The 14,371-nt window shown below is 56.1% G+C and overlaps 1 protein-coding gene across 1 annotated transcript in view; it reads left to right on the top strand.

The window, feature by feature from the left end:
- Positions 1-906: 906 nt before the first annotated feature.
- The window catches only part of Llgl1 (LLGL scribble cell polarity complex component 1), a 14,992-nt gene continuing 1,527 nt past the window's right edge, over positions 907-14,371 (top strand). The window contains exons 1-19 of the mRNA XM_041665903.1: positions 907-1,182; positions 3,994-4,091; positions 5,838-5,919; positions 6,019-6,149; positions 7,439-7,594; positions 7,675-7,837; positions 7,921-8,056; positions 8,235-8,289; positions 8,443-8,597; positions 8,671-8,894; positions 9,061-9,128; positions 10,033-10,186; positions 10,270-10,374; positions 10,901-11,193; positions 11,468-11,615; positions 11,780-11,933; positions 13,046-13,341; positions 13,798-14,062; positions 14,152-14,266. Coding sequence (XP_041521837.1) covers positions 1,102-1,182; positions 3,994-4,091; positions 5,838-5,919; positions 6,019-6,149; positions 7,439-7,594; positions 7,675-7,837; positions 7,921-8,056; positions 8,235-8,289; positions 8,443-8,597; positions 8,671-8,894; positions 9,061-9,128; positions 10,033-10,186; positions 10,270-10,374; positions 10,901-11,193; positions 11,468-11,615; positions 11,780-11,933; positions 13,046-13,341; positions 13,798-14,062; positions 14,152-14,266 — 2,879 coding nt within the window. The 5' untranslated portion in view covers positions 907-1,101. The remainder of the gene's footprint in view (positions 1,183-3,993; positions 4,092-5,837; positions 5,920-6,018; positions 6,150-7,438; positions 7,595-7,674; positions 7,838-7,920; positions 8,057-8,234; positions 8,290-8,442; positions 8,598-8,670; positions 8,895-9,060; positions 9,129-10,032; positions 10,187-10,269; positions 10,375-10,900; positions 11,194-11,467; positions 11,616-11,779; positions 11,934-13,045; positions 13,342-13,797; positions 14,063-14,151; positions 14,267-14,371) is intronic.

Here is a 14,371-nt window from a genome sequence, read left to right as displayed (position 1 = left end):
TGCTGCTGAGCAGCTACTGCAGGGTTAGAGGTCAACTCCTCCTCTCTTGACTCAGCTGGGGCGGCGGGAGGAGGGGGAGCGGAGGAGGCGGGGGGGGGGCGGGGAGGAGGAATGGGGAACGGGGGAGGCGGTGATGGATCTCTCTCAGTATTGAGCCCCTCAGCTTGCAGGAAAAGGTTCAGCATAGAGGCCATTGTCCAGATGAGAAAAGTCTTAGGAGGTGGGTGGGACAGGAAGAAAGTGGGGGCGACCGCAGCTTTGTTCTTGGTGTTTCTCGTTGGGATGGAAGGAGGGAAAGCCCAGTATCCAGCTCTTGTTCAGCCCCATATGCCACCTCCTGCCGCCCTCCGCCTCTTTTCTTTGCCTCACGTCCCTCTCAAGGATCTTCTGAGCCTGTGCTAACCGAATCCTTTGTGTTGGGTCGTGACGAACGTATAAGAGTTCCCCCTAGGGATGAGAGAACTTTTTTTTTTTTTTGACATAGTTTTACTATGTAGCTCTGGTATGTAACTCAGAGATCTGCCTGCTTCTGCCTGCCTCCCGAGTGCTGGAATTAAAGGTGTGCAGCACCACACCCGGTTCCTAGACAGGAGTCTTTACTAATCCATAGTTGAGACAAAAAGCATGACGTGGGAGACACACTGAGGAATAGACAAAGTAGTGATCCGTGAAAACTGGCCACACAGACTTGGTAACCTCTGGACAACGGAAAACATAGTGGATGTAGAGCCCGGAGAGGACAGAGAATTGTCCCTGGCATTATGAGAATGTGCACGTAGCTCAGTCGCTAGTGGAAAACAGCCTTCTCTAAACCACAGCCCAGCTTCCCACGCTGGAGACCCACCTCCGGACTACAAGTCCCAGCAGGCCCGCAGAAATGCGCATGCGTGACTGGGGCCCCCTGGCGAGCCCGGCGAGCCCGGGGGCCCGGTCCTTGCCCATTGTCTGGCGAGCAAGGGGCGGCGCGGTACCGCGGGCACGCTCACGTCGTGGGTCGGGCGGGCGTCCGTGGCGTCCCGCGCCTCCGTGCAGGCCCCGCCCCGCGCCTCAGGACCGGCGGGGCCGGGCGCATCCCGCGGCGGTGGCGGCGGCGGGCACAAGATGATGAAGTTTCGGTTCCGGCGGCAGGGTGCCGACCCGCAACGCGAGAAGCTCAAGCAGGAGCTCTTCGCTTTCCACAAGGTGCGGCGGCGGGGGCGGCGGCGGCCCGGGCGGGCCACGTCGGGCCGCCTCTGCCCTGTGAGCGCCGCGCTGCTCGGGCGTGCCTGGTCGGGGTCTCAGGCTGTGCCCCGCGCTGCGCCGTGCGCTTTCTGGCTCCTCTTGTTTCTCTGCCTCTAGGTCTCTGAACTCCTGGTGTCTCTCCCGGGTGTCCCTTGGGCTCAGTGGGGTCCCCCGACCTACCTGCCTTTTACTCTTGGCCTTTTTCAGTTTTTGGTGTGTGGCCCGACTTGGCCGAGGGGCATCCAGGGCCAGGTTTTGTTTTTCTTTAACTCCTGGGCGGGCGAGAGTGGGAGAAGTGGGGGGTGGGGCTGGGAAATCCCAGCGCGGAGCCTCCACCCCCTCCCCAGGCTCAACCCTGCCTTGGGGTCCCTAGTCCAGGGGGTGTGCATGTCTGTGTGCCCAGCTGCATTTCAAACCGTAGTTCCTCAGTTTCCCCCGCCATGAAATGAGGCCAGTTTCCTCCTTGTGGATTCTGGATCTCCCTGCAACCGGGCAGGCCTGACCTTACTAAAGTTGGAAAGACGTGAGGCAGAAGGGGTCCCGGGAAAGGCCTCAGTTCCCACCTTCCTGGCACTGACGGTATAGAGCCCTGCAAGGCTTAACTCCGATCTGGAGAGATCTGGGAGTAAGGGTGGATGTTACTTTTATCCCAGAGCCCGTGTGTGCTTCTGCCATTGAGGATCCGATTTCTCATTTCCATTATACACATAAAAAAAATTGAGGTTCAGTAAGGAGCGGACTGCTAATCTTTCTTACCTTGGTGTGTGATGGCAGTGGAGTAGGGGTCCGGAGACTTGAAGCAGCTACTTCCATCCTGAGCAGAGCCTAGGTACCTTGGACTTCACTTAGGAGATGCTTCATGGGAGGTGCTGCCATGGCTTAACTTTTGCTGTTGAGGTCCCAGGCAGCAATGATGGGACTGCCAGGATTCACAAACACAATGACCTGCCAAAGACCAGATGTGAGCCTCTGCTCTTGCTGGTGAGCCCCCTGAAGCAGGAAGGAGGACGGGGTCTTAGCCAGTGTGTAGGGGACCTGCAGAGATGGGGTGAGCCTCTGAATCAGCTCGCCTCACCCTGGCTGGTACTACAGTGGCAGTTGAGGGTGAGGCACAATTTGAGTGGGCAGGGCTGGAGAGATGGCTCAGAGGGTAAGAGCACTGGCTGCTCTTCCAGAGGTCCCGGGTTGATTTCCAGCAACCACATGGTGGCTCACAACCATCTGTAATGAGACCTGGTGCCTTCCTTGCAGCAGTATATTGTATGCTTAATAAATAAATAAATCTTAAAAAAAAAATTTGAGTGGGCAGCAGTGATAGGAGCTAGGTCATCTCTGGGCAAAGGGTTTGATTGCCAAGGGGGGTGTTAGGAGATCCCTAGGAAGTAGGCCCCGGATTCTTGAGTTTGGAGTTCTGATCAAGAATGAACATGAACTTTTACCCTGGGTGTCGGGTTCAACTCCAGCCTAGACCACAAGTTGCCTGTAGGATGTGCATCTCATGCTAATTCCCTCTTCCTTGGTGCTAGGGACAGAGTGGAACCCAAAAGAGACAGCTCTTCATTGAAGGTGTGGTTTAGTCATTGGGAAGCCAAAACAGAGAAGTAAAATACATATTAGTTCACAGGGCGGCTGGTGCTGTGGATAAAACATGGTGTGGTGATGACGTAGGCAGGACCAGCTCCAGAGGCCTTTTGGAGCTGGCCATTTGGGAGTTCCAGGTAGAGCAGTGTGGTGGGGGAGGGGGCAGAAAGAGTGTGGTGTCTAAGCCCTACAAGCAAAGAGCTTTGGGATAGCAGTCAGATGAACTGAGATGCCCAGAGGGGCCTACACGGTGAGGACCTGGCTTTGGCTGTGGATCAGCATGGGGCTGCTGGAGGGCCTCAAGTGAAGGAGGTAGGAATGGCTGGCTGGTTTTCCTAGGGATGTAGGGAGCACTGGTCCAGGCAGGCAGTGGATAGGCCTGGAGCAGGGTGTGAGCAGGGTGACTTCTTTGTGTCTTGAAGGTAAGACAGTAGGGCTCAGGAATTGATCGGACATGAGATGCAAAGGATACTAGATAAGGGATCTAGCCTCTCTTCCATACAGCAAGCCTGATGGTGCCTACTCAGGGCTTGTGGGGGCCTTGCCATGGTGCCATGCTGCCATGCTAAAGGAGGTCAGACCCAGACAGGGCATGGCAGTGCTCGTGGGAATGGGAATTCCCTGACCAGCTGGGCTGGTTGGTGGTGCTACTTTCTTGGATGGGCTCATGCCAAGTGGAAACAGGGTGGATGGAGTACTGTGATCAGCCCAAGACGGCATAGTTATGTATTCATTTTGGAGATAGCATCTCACTGTGTGGCCCATGCTGTCTTCTAGCTCAGGATCTTCCTGCCTTAGTCTTCCAAATACTAAGATAATTGCCATGTGCTACTAGGCCGTATTTGACATCTCTTGAGGGTATTCATGTCCCAGCCATAATTGGGCATGGGTGGGAGCTGCTTGGTTGGTGGGCCAGTGGGAGGAAGCACACCCAAGGAAGGAATAGGTACTGAAGCTTAGTGTGTAGGGAAGGGCACTGGACCTGAACTCACAGAGCAGGGAAGCAGATCGGGAGCATCAGTAACCACACCAACAGTGCTCAGGACCCCAGGTGCTGTCACTACTTCTGGTGGCACTGGGATTCTTGTTCTCTGACTCTCTTCATGTGGGGAGGTGGACAGTACCTCCAGGGCCTGTAGAAGCACAAGTCCCAGAAGTATTTTGCCCATGTTGCCCTCTCCTCCTTCACAGACTGTGGAGCATGGCTTCCCCAACCAGCCCAGCGCCTTGGCCTTCGACCCCGAGCTTCGCATCATGGCCATCGGCACCAGATCTGGGGCTGTCAAGATGTATCCTTTGCTACTGTGGCGCCCAGGGGTCGTGAGGACCTCTCGTGTCCCACCCACTTCCTGCTGGGATCCTAGCATGGCAGGTGCTTCTTGGAGTCATTTGTCGTCTGATGAGGTTGACTGTGCATGTGTGCCTGTGACAACTCCTTTCAGAAATGAAAGAGGTGGGTGATTAGAGGGGTCAGTTTGACCACTGGTGTGCCTTGTTGTCTTTCAGCCTGCCAATCCTTAGGTGACTCTGCCGTCACCTTGGCTACCGTGACTGGGGTAGTTAGGGTGGCCGATGGGCCCAGATGCGAGGGTGAGCATGTCACACACACACACAGATACACACACACACACAAATACGAAGATCCATGTGTTCACCCAGGGGGTGAAGGCAGTGCCAGGCTCAGCATGGTGAGTGCAACAGTGCCCCTATCTGGACCCTGCTCCTGTACAATGGACTGAGTTAGCGGTACAAAGCACGCATTTTCCTGCATTCCGGGCTGGGGGTGGGGCAGCACTGTGTTGGACTACTTATCCACCCTGGAAATGCCACCCTAACCTGCCTTCAAGAAAACCAAGGGTGGATTCTTACTAAAAAGTTGCTTAGTAGAGGTTCCTGCCCTCCCTCTCCTTTCCCAAAGCTAGGGACTCTAGTCAGGTTGGGGTGGGAATGTGGCCCATGGCTTATGAACTGATAGCCTGTGTTAGGGAATGGGGCTGGACGGGGATGGCCTTCCCTCTATTGTGGGCCACTGGGTGTGTGTTGGGACAGTGACCAGGCCTCCACCCAGCTGACCGCTCCAGGCCCTGAGGGTGCTGTGCTGCCACTATCCTCACATGCTGCAGCTTTGTACCGTGTTGGACGTGTCCACTTCTGAGGCGCCCACAGTCCTCACTGCCTGGTGCTGGAGCTGTCCTTGTGGGAACTGGTTCCTCATGCTAGCGCAAGTGAGGAGGCCAGATCCTAGTTCCCCTTCTCTTCCCTCAGGTTGGGAAACTGAGGCTGGAAAGCGCCACTCTTGGTGTCTGAAGCCTCCCCTCCCCCTGCAGGGTAGGCCCCATCTCCTGGGAGACCCTGCTTCCCGCCAGCTGCCCCTGCCCTCTTTGTCATCCTGGCCAGGCTCTGCAGGGAGTCCCAGCTCAATATCCAGGCAACAGCTCTTGGCTTGTCACTAGGACAACGTCACTGACCCATCTCGTAGCCCTCTTGGGCCCCTTTAGGCTTTGTTGGCCACCATCAATCCTGGAGTTGCTGTCTCTCAGGGCACTTGTTCAAGCAGGTCACCTGTCTTCTAGTCTGTGGAAGTGTCTGGGCAGTGGAAGCTGTTGGCTGCCTGCTCTGGGGTTCTTGCCCACAGCTAGAGTTGGCTTGGTCTGTTGCTGCTGTGTTCTGGCTAGGCCTGTTTAACTTCTACCGCAGGGCACTCGGTCCATGCAGCTGCATCAGAGGCCCCATGTGCACCATGCTGGAGCTACAGTGCTGAGCAGGTTTTTATCTCACTCCATCTGCACCCGCTTTGTGCATTTGAGTCTTTAGGCTGCTGTATAGACGAGGGCTAGAATATCTACAACAGCCCTTACTGGGGGAGGGGGGGCGCTGTCTGGAGTCTGTGGGCAGCCTTGAGGTGACAGGAACAGAGCTGCTTCAGAAAAGAGCCTCATCCGGAGACGGCTGGCCCGGTGGAGAGGTGTTGGGAACCGCCTGTCGGAGTGTCCTGGCTTGGCCTGCATGTGCATGTCCTTGACAAGTCACCTCAGCTACGGTGCACCTGGAGTGGAGTTTACAGGGCTGCATCGGGATGCAGCCACCGTCACCCAGATGCATTTCCTGCCTGGTCAGGTAAACATCTGCCCTCCACCAGCAGCAGGTGGTCCCCATCCCCATGTCCTCCTCCCCTTCAGGCCAACCCCATTTTGGTCTCTGCTCCTCTCCCATCAGGGCCGCCTCCTGACCCTGCTAGATGACAGCAGCTTGCATCTGTGGGAGATCATCCATCATAATGGCTGTGCCCACCTGGAGGAAGGGCTCAGCTTCCAGCCACCCAGCCGGCCGAGTTTTGACAATGCCAGGTACTAGAGGAGCAGCCTGGGGCTAGCCACTGGGCAGGAGTATTGGAGAGGGCCTATGAGCCTGCTCTGCTCAGGTTCAGAGTAGGGTGTGTGGAGCCCTGCCTGGGCAGAGTCCTGCTTGACAGTGGTGTCATTGAGTCTGAGGCCTGTCGGTAGGGTCTGTGCTTCTTGCTATGGGAGCCTTTAGTTTGGGGGTCCCAGTGAATAAGTAAGTTATAACCCATCTCCTTACACCTGCAACTAGCACTGTGTGCTCTCTAGGGGTTTGGGACAGTTTTGTGCCAAGGTGACATGTTGACAGAGGTTTCTGTCCCACCAGGTCCCACAGTCGTTCAGTCCCAAAGAAATATACAGAGGTCTACATTAATTATAAACTGATTGTCCATTAGCTCAGGCTTCTTATTAACTCTTATAACTGATATTAGCCCGTAATTCTTGTTTGTGTTAGCCATGTGGCTTGGTACCTTTTTCCGACAAGGCAGTCCTGTCTCGCTTCCTCAGTGTCTGGGTGACGACTGCAGACTGAAACTTTCCTCTTCCCAGAATTCTTGTTGCCCCACCTCTACTTCCTGCCTGGTTGTCCCACCTATGCTTCCTGCCTGGCTACTGGCCAATCAGCGTTTATTTAAAATACAAGTGACAGGGTATAGACCATTGTCCCACAGCAGTGACGTTAGCAAAGTCTCAGGCTAGCCCTGAATTCTCAGTGGTCTTCCAACCTCAGTCTCCCAAGTATGGTGTTCTAGGTATGCGCCACTACGTCTGGCCTTCCTCCTGGCTTCGTGAGTTGGGAAGGGAGATGGGCTACTGGACCATTGTCACTCGGAGGGTTCCCCAGAATGGACTTGGTGAGGCAGTAGGAAGATGCTCTAGGTGTACACAGCAGGCCAGGCTTCCCAGGTAAAGGGCTTTGCCTACAGGTCAGCTCCTGGGCTGTCCCAGACACTGTAGGCAGGCCCCTGAAGTCTGAGATGCCTGGAAGGCTGGTGTTGGGTACCCTGGCTGGAGCAGGGCTCTGACTCTGCCTGAGAGAGCAGAGCAGTGAGAGGACCTGTGAGTCCTTTGGGACCCGGGGAACGTATTTTTATCCCTTTCTTTGCTGGCATGCTGGGGAATAATTGAGTGGGCTAATTACACTGTACATTTCCCTCCCAGGGTGCCAGCCTGTGCTGTGAACAGGCCCTGTGAGTGCAGAGGGGTACAAGAGAGGCCACAGCAAGGGCCCAGCCCATCCCGCCTTCCCCAGCAGGTAGATGGGCTTGGCCTCACTTTCTCCCTCTTTCCTGCAGTGCCCCTGCCAATCTTACCCGTGTCACTGTGGTTCTGCTGGTAGCTGGCAACACAGCAGCCCTGGGAACCGAGAGTGGCAGCATTTTTTTCCTGGACCTGGCGACCCTGACTCTGCTTGAGGGGCAGACTCTCAGCCCAGATGCGATTCTGCGCAGGTGAGCAGCAGGCGAGCAGCAGGCAGGGGAGCTTCCCAGTTCTGGGGCGTTCTCCTGACTCTCTGGGGCACTCTCTGCAGTGTGCCAGATGACTACCGCTGTGGGAAGGCTCTGGGCCCTGTGGAGTCACTTCAGGGACATCTGCAAGACCCCACCAAAATTCTCATAGGCTACAGTCGGGGCTTACTGGTCATCTGGAGCCAGGCCACACACTGTGTGGACCACATTTTCCTAGGTAACCAGGTAAGCGAGAGAGGCCTGCATGCTCCTCATTCTGGGCCCTTGTACACACCCGTTGGCTCATGCCATCCTATCCTCATCCGTAGCAGCTGGAGAGCCTGTGTTGGGGGCGTGGTGGCAGCACCGTTATCAGCTCACACAGTGATGGCAGCTATGCCATCTGGTCCACAGACACTGACAGCCCCCCAGCGCTGCAACCCACTATAGTGACCACACCCTATGGTGAGCACTGGGGAGACTTGAGCCAAGAGTGGGGACTGAAGGGCTGTCTGGTTTTGATGAGGGTACTGGCTAGCCAAACCTACAGGAGACTCTGGGGGGTATTGCTGGGTCTGGGCCATACCGTGGGGAGAGGCACATGGAAGAGGAATGGGAGGTCTGACGCTCTCCCCACCCCCAGGCCCCTTCCCCTGCAAGGCCATCAACAAGATTCTGTGGCGGAGCTGTGAGTCAGGGTAGGTAGAGGGGGCAGTGTGGGAGGGGCTTGTCTGGCTGGGGCCTAGAGGATTAGGCTCTGGGTATATAGGGGTGAAGCCCTTACTGGGTTATCCAGCGTGCGCCTGGTTCTGCAGGGGCTCCTGATTCACATGGCATCTCTCCCTTTGCAGAGACCACTTTATCATCTTCAGCGGTGGCATGCCCCGAGCCAGCTATGGTGATCGCCATTGTGTGAGTGTACTGCGAGCAGAGACACTGGTGACCTTGGACTTCACCTCCCGTGTCATTGATTTCTTCACAGTGCACAGCACACAGCCAGAGGATGGTGTGTATTCCATCTCCTCATCCCAGCTGGCCCAGTGTGGCTTCAAGCTGAGCTCACTCGTCCAATTCCACAGAATTTGACAACCCTCAGGCCCTCGCTGTGCTTCTGGAGGAGGAGCTGGTGGTGCTGGACCTGCAGACACCAGGCTGGCCAGCTGTGCCCGCCCCTTACCTGGCCCCACTGCATTCATCGGCTATCACTTGCTCTGCCCATGTTGCCAATGTCCCCAGCAAGCTGTGGGCCCGCATTGTAAGTGCTGGTGAGCGGCAGAGCCCGCAGCCTGCCTCCAGTGCCTTGGTGAGTGTGGATGTTTTATGACCCAGGGGTGGTGGGGGTGGGGTCTGTTCCTGGTGGAGGCAGTGTCTAGCCCAGACTGGAGATGGAAATGTGGTAGGCGTGTGGCCAGAATGAGATGGAGACCTTCATCTTAACTTGGAGCTCTCATCTTTGTTGTCTTTCTTAGAGCTGGCCCATTACTGGGGGCCGGAACTTGGCCCAGGAACCCTCGCAGCGTGGGCTGCTACTGACTGGGTAGGTGTGGGTGTGGGTGGCAGACAAGGTCCTGCAGCCATGAGGCCTTATTTGCTGTTTGAATGTCCCAGGTTCTTTGGGTGCTGAAGTGCGTGGTGACTCAGGACTAGTCTTAGCAGACCCAGGTTGTTCCTGTAAGGAAGCCTCCCTAGATTCTGGCTCAAAGCCTTAGTCCGCACTTCCTCTTTGCCTGGGACTGAATTCCAACACAGCCCAGGCTCCACCCACCTGACTTGCCTGCCATGGACTGGAAAATCTGGGTTGGCCTATGGTGACTCCTCTAGTCAGGTGCTGGAGAGCCAGGCTAGGTCTGGGCACTGGTGACTCAGGCCTTACTAACTGCCCTGCCCTGCCCTCCTGCCTGTGTTGGGACCCTTAGGTCTCTTAAGGCAACTTGCCCTTTCCTGTTGAGAGCCTGCTATGGCCTCAGGGATGACGGGGAGCCTGAACCACCTCCCTCTCTAGCTCCTTCTCAACTGCCTGGCACCCCGCTAGGGTTCTGCAGCTGTGTCCTCTCCCCACCCAGATTCCCCCTCTTTTGCCACTCAGCCTTCCCGCTGCTTTACCTGGAAGGCCCCCTTGGGCCTCTTGCTCTTCCGGGGTTTCTGCACCTACTGTGATTCCTGGGTACCCATTTCTCCCCTCTGTCATCTCCTAGTTAGTAAGGTTGTCATTCCTTTACCCTCCAACCTGTTCAGAGGGTTCGGGCATGTGCGAGTGTAGCCCTGATGTACTGTAGGCACTGAGTACCCATTTGTCCTGTGTAGCAGGTGCTTGCTGCTATATGTAGTACAGTTCCAGCTAGTGTTGGACATATGCAGTAGGTCCCTATAGTGACCACTGGAAGAATAACTGAGGGGGTGTGGATTTCCCAGGGGGGCTCTGACACCCACCCTCTCCACAGCCACGAGGATGGCACTGTGCGATTCTGGGACGCCTCTGGTGTGGCACTAAGGCCACTCTACAAACTGAGCACAGCTGGCCTCTTCCAGACGGACTGTGAACATGCTGACAGCTTGGCCCAGGCTGTGGAGGATGACTGGCCGCCCTTCCGCAAGGTGCCTCTTCCCTCTTCCCCCGACTTGGCCTTTGAACCTGACCTAGTTCTGCCTAGTATCATCATTCCATCTTGTCCCCTCAGGTGGGCTGCTTTGACCCCTACAGTGATGATCCCCGGCTAGGAATACAGAAGGTTGCACTTTGCAAGTACACAGCCCAGATGGTGGTGGCTGGCACCGCGGGCCAGGTGGGGTTGGTGTCCCCAGGCGTGGCTATTGGGGTGGCCTTCTGCAGGAGGTGGCCTTGCAGGGTGTGGTGGTGAAATAGAGAACCCAACATGGGCTGTAGGTCAGAGGGGGAATGGAGCATCAGGTAAGGTTGGCTGGGGTGAGGACAAATGGAAAGGGGGGGCTGCCACTTGAGTAAGGGTAGGGGAGCCCATAGAGGCTTGAAACTGGGAGCAGGACTCTGGGCGCGAGATAGGCCCAGCAGCAGCGGAGCACAGTGGGTCTTAGTCATAGACCACCGTTAGCACTGGACTGTATGGAGGGCTCAGTGTGTGGAAGACAGAGACTCAGGAAAGAGTCACGGGCTCCAGGAGGGCAGGGGTCCCAGATTAGGTCACCCGTCTCTTGGCACTCAGGGAAAGCTTTTGTATATAGTAGGTATTCGAAGGGTACTGGCTGGGTAGGTGAATTCCGGAGCTGCTCTGGCAGTGTCTGGAGAGGGTCCCGAATGCCCCTCACCTGAGTCCTCTGCCTGTGGTGGTCCAGGTGCTGGTGCTGGAGCTCAGTGACGTGCCGACAGAGCAGGCTGTCAGTGTGGCCAGTGTGGATCTCCTCCAGGATCGTGAGGGCTTCACATGGAAGGGCCATGAGCGGCTGAGCCCACACACGGGGCTGTTGTCTTGGCCTGCCGGGTTCCAGCCTCGCATGCTGGTGCAGTGCCTCCCACCCGCTGCCGTCACTGCTGTCACTCTCCATGCTGAGTGGAGCCTTGTGGCCTTTGGTACCAGTCACGGCTTTGGCCTGTTTGACTACCAGCGCAAGAGCCCCGTGCTGGCCAGGTATGTGGTATGAGGTGAGCAGCTGGCGGCTGAGCCCTGATGAAACAGTCTGGGATTCAGTTTACTTCCAGAGGTTGCTGTGGCAAAGGCAGGCTGATTGGGAAAGCGTTTATAATCTCTATCTGCGAGAAAACTGGTCACCCCATGCAGCTGCTGGGGTCGTAGGTTCTAGGACCAAATTGCTCTGGTTCCCTGACCTGGGCTCTGATACCTAGCTTCAGGCTAGCAGGAGTGCAAGGTAGTTCCATAGCACAGCTGGCCCTGTCATTCCTAGGTGCACCCTTCACCCCAATGACTCTTTGGCTATGGAGGGGCCACTATCACGTGTGAAGTCCCTCAAGAAGTCACTGCGACAGTCATTCCGGCGTATCCGCAAGAGCCGTGTCTCAGGCAAAAAACGGGCTACTACTGCCAGTAGCAAGGTGAGCAGGGACTGGCTGCCATGTCTGTGCCCGGCCCAGAGCCCTCAGATTTGCTCGGTTGCCATGCTCCCCCTAGTGAACTGGGAAGCAGGTGCTCGGATGGCGATGCCTGCTGGGTACTGGCCAGAAAGGAAGACCACTTCTAAGATCCTCTGGCCTTCCAGTTGCAGGAGGCCAATGCACAGCTGGCGGAGCAGACCTGCCCCCATGATGTGGAGATAACACCTGTACAGCGCCGCATCGAGCCTCGGTCTGCTGATGACTCCCTTTCTGGTGTTGTACGCTGCCTCTACTTTGCTGACACATTCCTTCGAGATGGTGAGGCCAGGGTAGGGACAGGGGTTGGAGAGGCTAGAAGGCCTTTGTACTGGTAGGGGAGGTGGTTTTCTGAGCACCTGCTATGCTGAGCTATACTTTGGGACACTTTGACCACCTGTATAGCCCAAAGGGACATATTTTGAGGGTTTGCTAAGTGGGCTGCACAAGCCTTGTAGAGCTGAACAAGAAGCAAGGGTGCTATGGTGAGGTGGGCAGTGAGAGCAGGGTGGCCAAGGCCCTGTGGTGGACAGGTCAGTTAGAACGACCCCTCTGTGCCTTAGGTATGTTGTGGCCCTTTTTTTACATTGTATTATGGTAGCATGAAACACAGAACTAGTGTGCTGTCACCTACACACTTCAGCTGCCACCTCTGGGGAGCTGCTGCCATCGTGTGCCCTCTCCACACTTCACTTTAATCGTTTAGTTTTTTGAGCTACAACTTCTCCGTGTAACAGTTCTGGCTGTCCTGGAACTCGCTTTGTTGACTAGACTGGCCTTGTGGACTGAGATCTGCCTGCCTTGGCCTCCCAAGTGCTAGGATTAAAAGCATGCGCCATTCCCACTCCTGCCCAGCCACTAGACAGGGTTCCGTTGTGTAGTGGTCCTGGCTGTCCTTGAGCTTGCTGTGTAGGCCCGGATGTGAGCTACCACTGTCCGGCTCATGTATTGCTTGTTTTTTAGACAGGGTCTCACCACATAGTCCTGGCTGCCTGGAACATGCTATGTAGATCAGGCTAGCAGAGATCTGTTTCTGCTTCCTGAATGCTGGGATTAAAGGAGTGTGCTACCGTGACCAGTCTTGCAGGAGAGAGCTGCATTTGCTGGAATGAGTTGAGGGTGCAGCTTGATAGCTTGATGGTATCAGAGACCAGTTTGTGGCCTGATACCCACCTTGCAGGTGTCCTCAAGGTGGCCTTTGCCTCTGGATCAGAGCTACTCTGGTGTCTCAGACTAGTGGGTTGAAGCCACAGAGCAGGTGCGAGATAGAGGGAGCACGGATTCTTGAGATCTGGTCCTACAACCAATTAGGAAGTAAAGGTAGAAGTGAGGGAAGGCTTTGTGAGGAATGGGGTACCCAGGAGGCCCTTCTCACTTGGCCTGTGCCCCCACAGCAACCCACCACGGGCCCACCATGTGGGCAGGGACCAACTCAGGCTCAGTGTTCGCCTACGCGCTGGAGGTTCCAGCGGTCGCAGCAGGTGGTGAAAAGCGGCCTGAGCAGGCAGTGGAGGCTGTGCTGGGCAAGGAGGTACAGCTGATGCACCGGGCACCTGTGGTGGCCATTGCTGTGTTGGATGGTCGTGGCCGTCCACTGCCTGAGCCCTATGAGGCTTCCCGGGATCTGGCACAGGCCCCTGACATGCAGGGTGGGCACGCTGTGCTCATTGCATCTGAGGAGCAGTTCAAGGTAAGCGTCCATGGGTGATGGAGATCCATCCAGGTCCCCATCTTGGAACCTTAGAACCTCTTCTCTGCCCATTTCCCCTGCCTGCTGAGAGTTAAATCCCTCCTATTCCGCCAAAGAGCCTTTAGCCAGTAGAGGTCCTTGAAGGACCTGGGTACACCACCCTAGGTCTGCCAGGTTCCCCTAAGGCCTTCTATCTCACAGCCATCTCCAAGAGCCCTCAGGGACTTGTTCGGGTGCAGGCATAGAACATATGAATATGTCTAGTTAGTCTGGCTGTGGGTGAAGATGAGGAACGCCGTGAAGCCTGGACTGAGCCTGTGGGGGCTGCTGGTGCAGTGGGTGTCATTTCTACATTTACGGGTGGGTTGGGGCATGCAGGGCCAGTTGGGGGTCTGTAGCTGAGTGAGGAGTGGGTAGGACAAGGCTGGGCCTAACTCATAGGCTGTCTGTCACCAGGTGTTCACACTACCCAAGGTGAGTGCTAAGACCAAATTCAAGCTGACAGCCCATGAAGGCTGTCGTGTGCGGAAGGTCGCCCTGGCTACATTTGCCAGTGTGATGTCTGAGGACTACGCCGAGACCTGCCTTGCCTGCCTCACCAACTTGGGCGATGTCCACGTCTTCTCTGTGCCTGGCCTGAGGCCTCAGGTGCACTACTCCTGTATCCGGAAGGAGGACATCAGTGGCATTGCTTCCTGTGTCTTCACACGCCATGGCCAGGGTGAGGTGGGGCAGGCGCTTGGGAACAGATGCTGGTACAGAAAGGTCAGGCTCAGCCTTCCTTACATGCTCCTTTTCTCCTGGTCACAGGTTTTTACTTGATTTCTCCATCCGAATTTGAGCGCTTTTCCCTGAGTGCTCGCAACATCACAGAACCACTCTGTTCTCTAGATATCAGCTGGCCTCGAAATGCCACCCAGTCCAGGTGTGTGAGGAGTGGGCCCCTTCACCTCGGGTTCTGCACTCCCTGGGGTTAATGCCCATTCCTGGTGTGAGGATGGGAGGTAGCACCTGTAATAGCTCCCATCAC

The sequence above is a fragment of the Microtus oregoni genome, unplaced genomic scaffold (genome assembly GCF_018167655.1).
Source record: "Microtus oregoni isolate MIOR12 unplaced genomic scaffold, Mior012 000015F_ref0000493, whole genome shotgun sequence".
Taxonomy (NCBI): domain Eukaryota; kingdom Metazoa; phylum Chordata; class Mammalia; order Rodentia; family Cricetidae; genus Microtus; species Microtus oregoni.
This window is presented reverse-complemented; position numbering and strand designations above follow the sequence as displayed.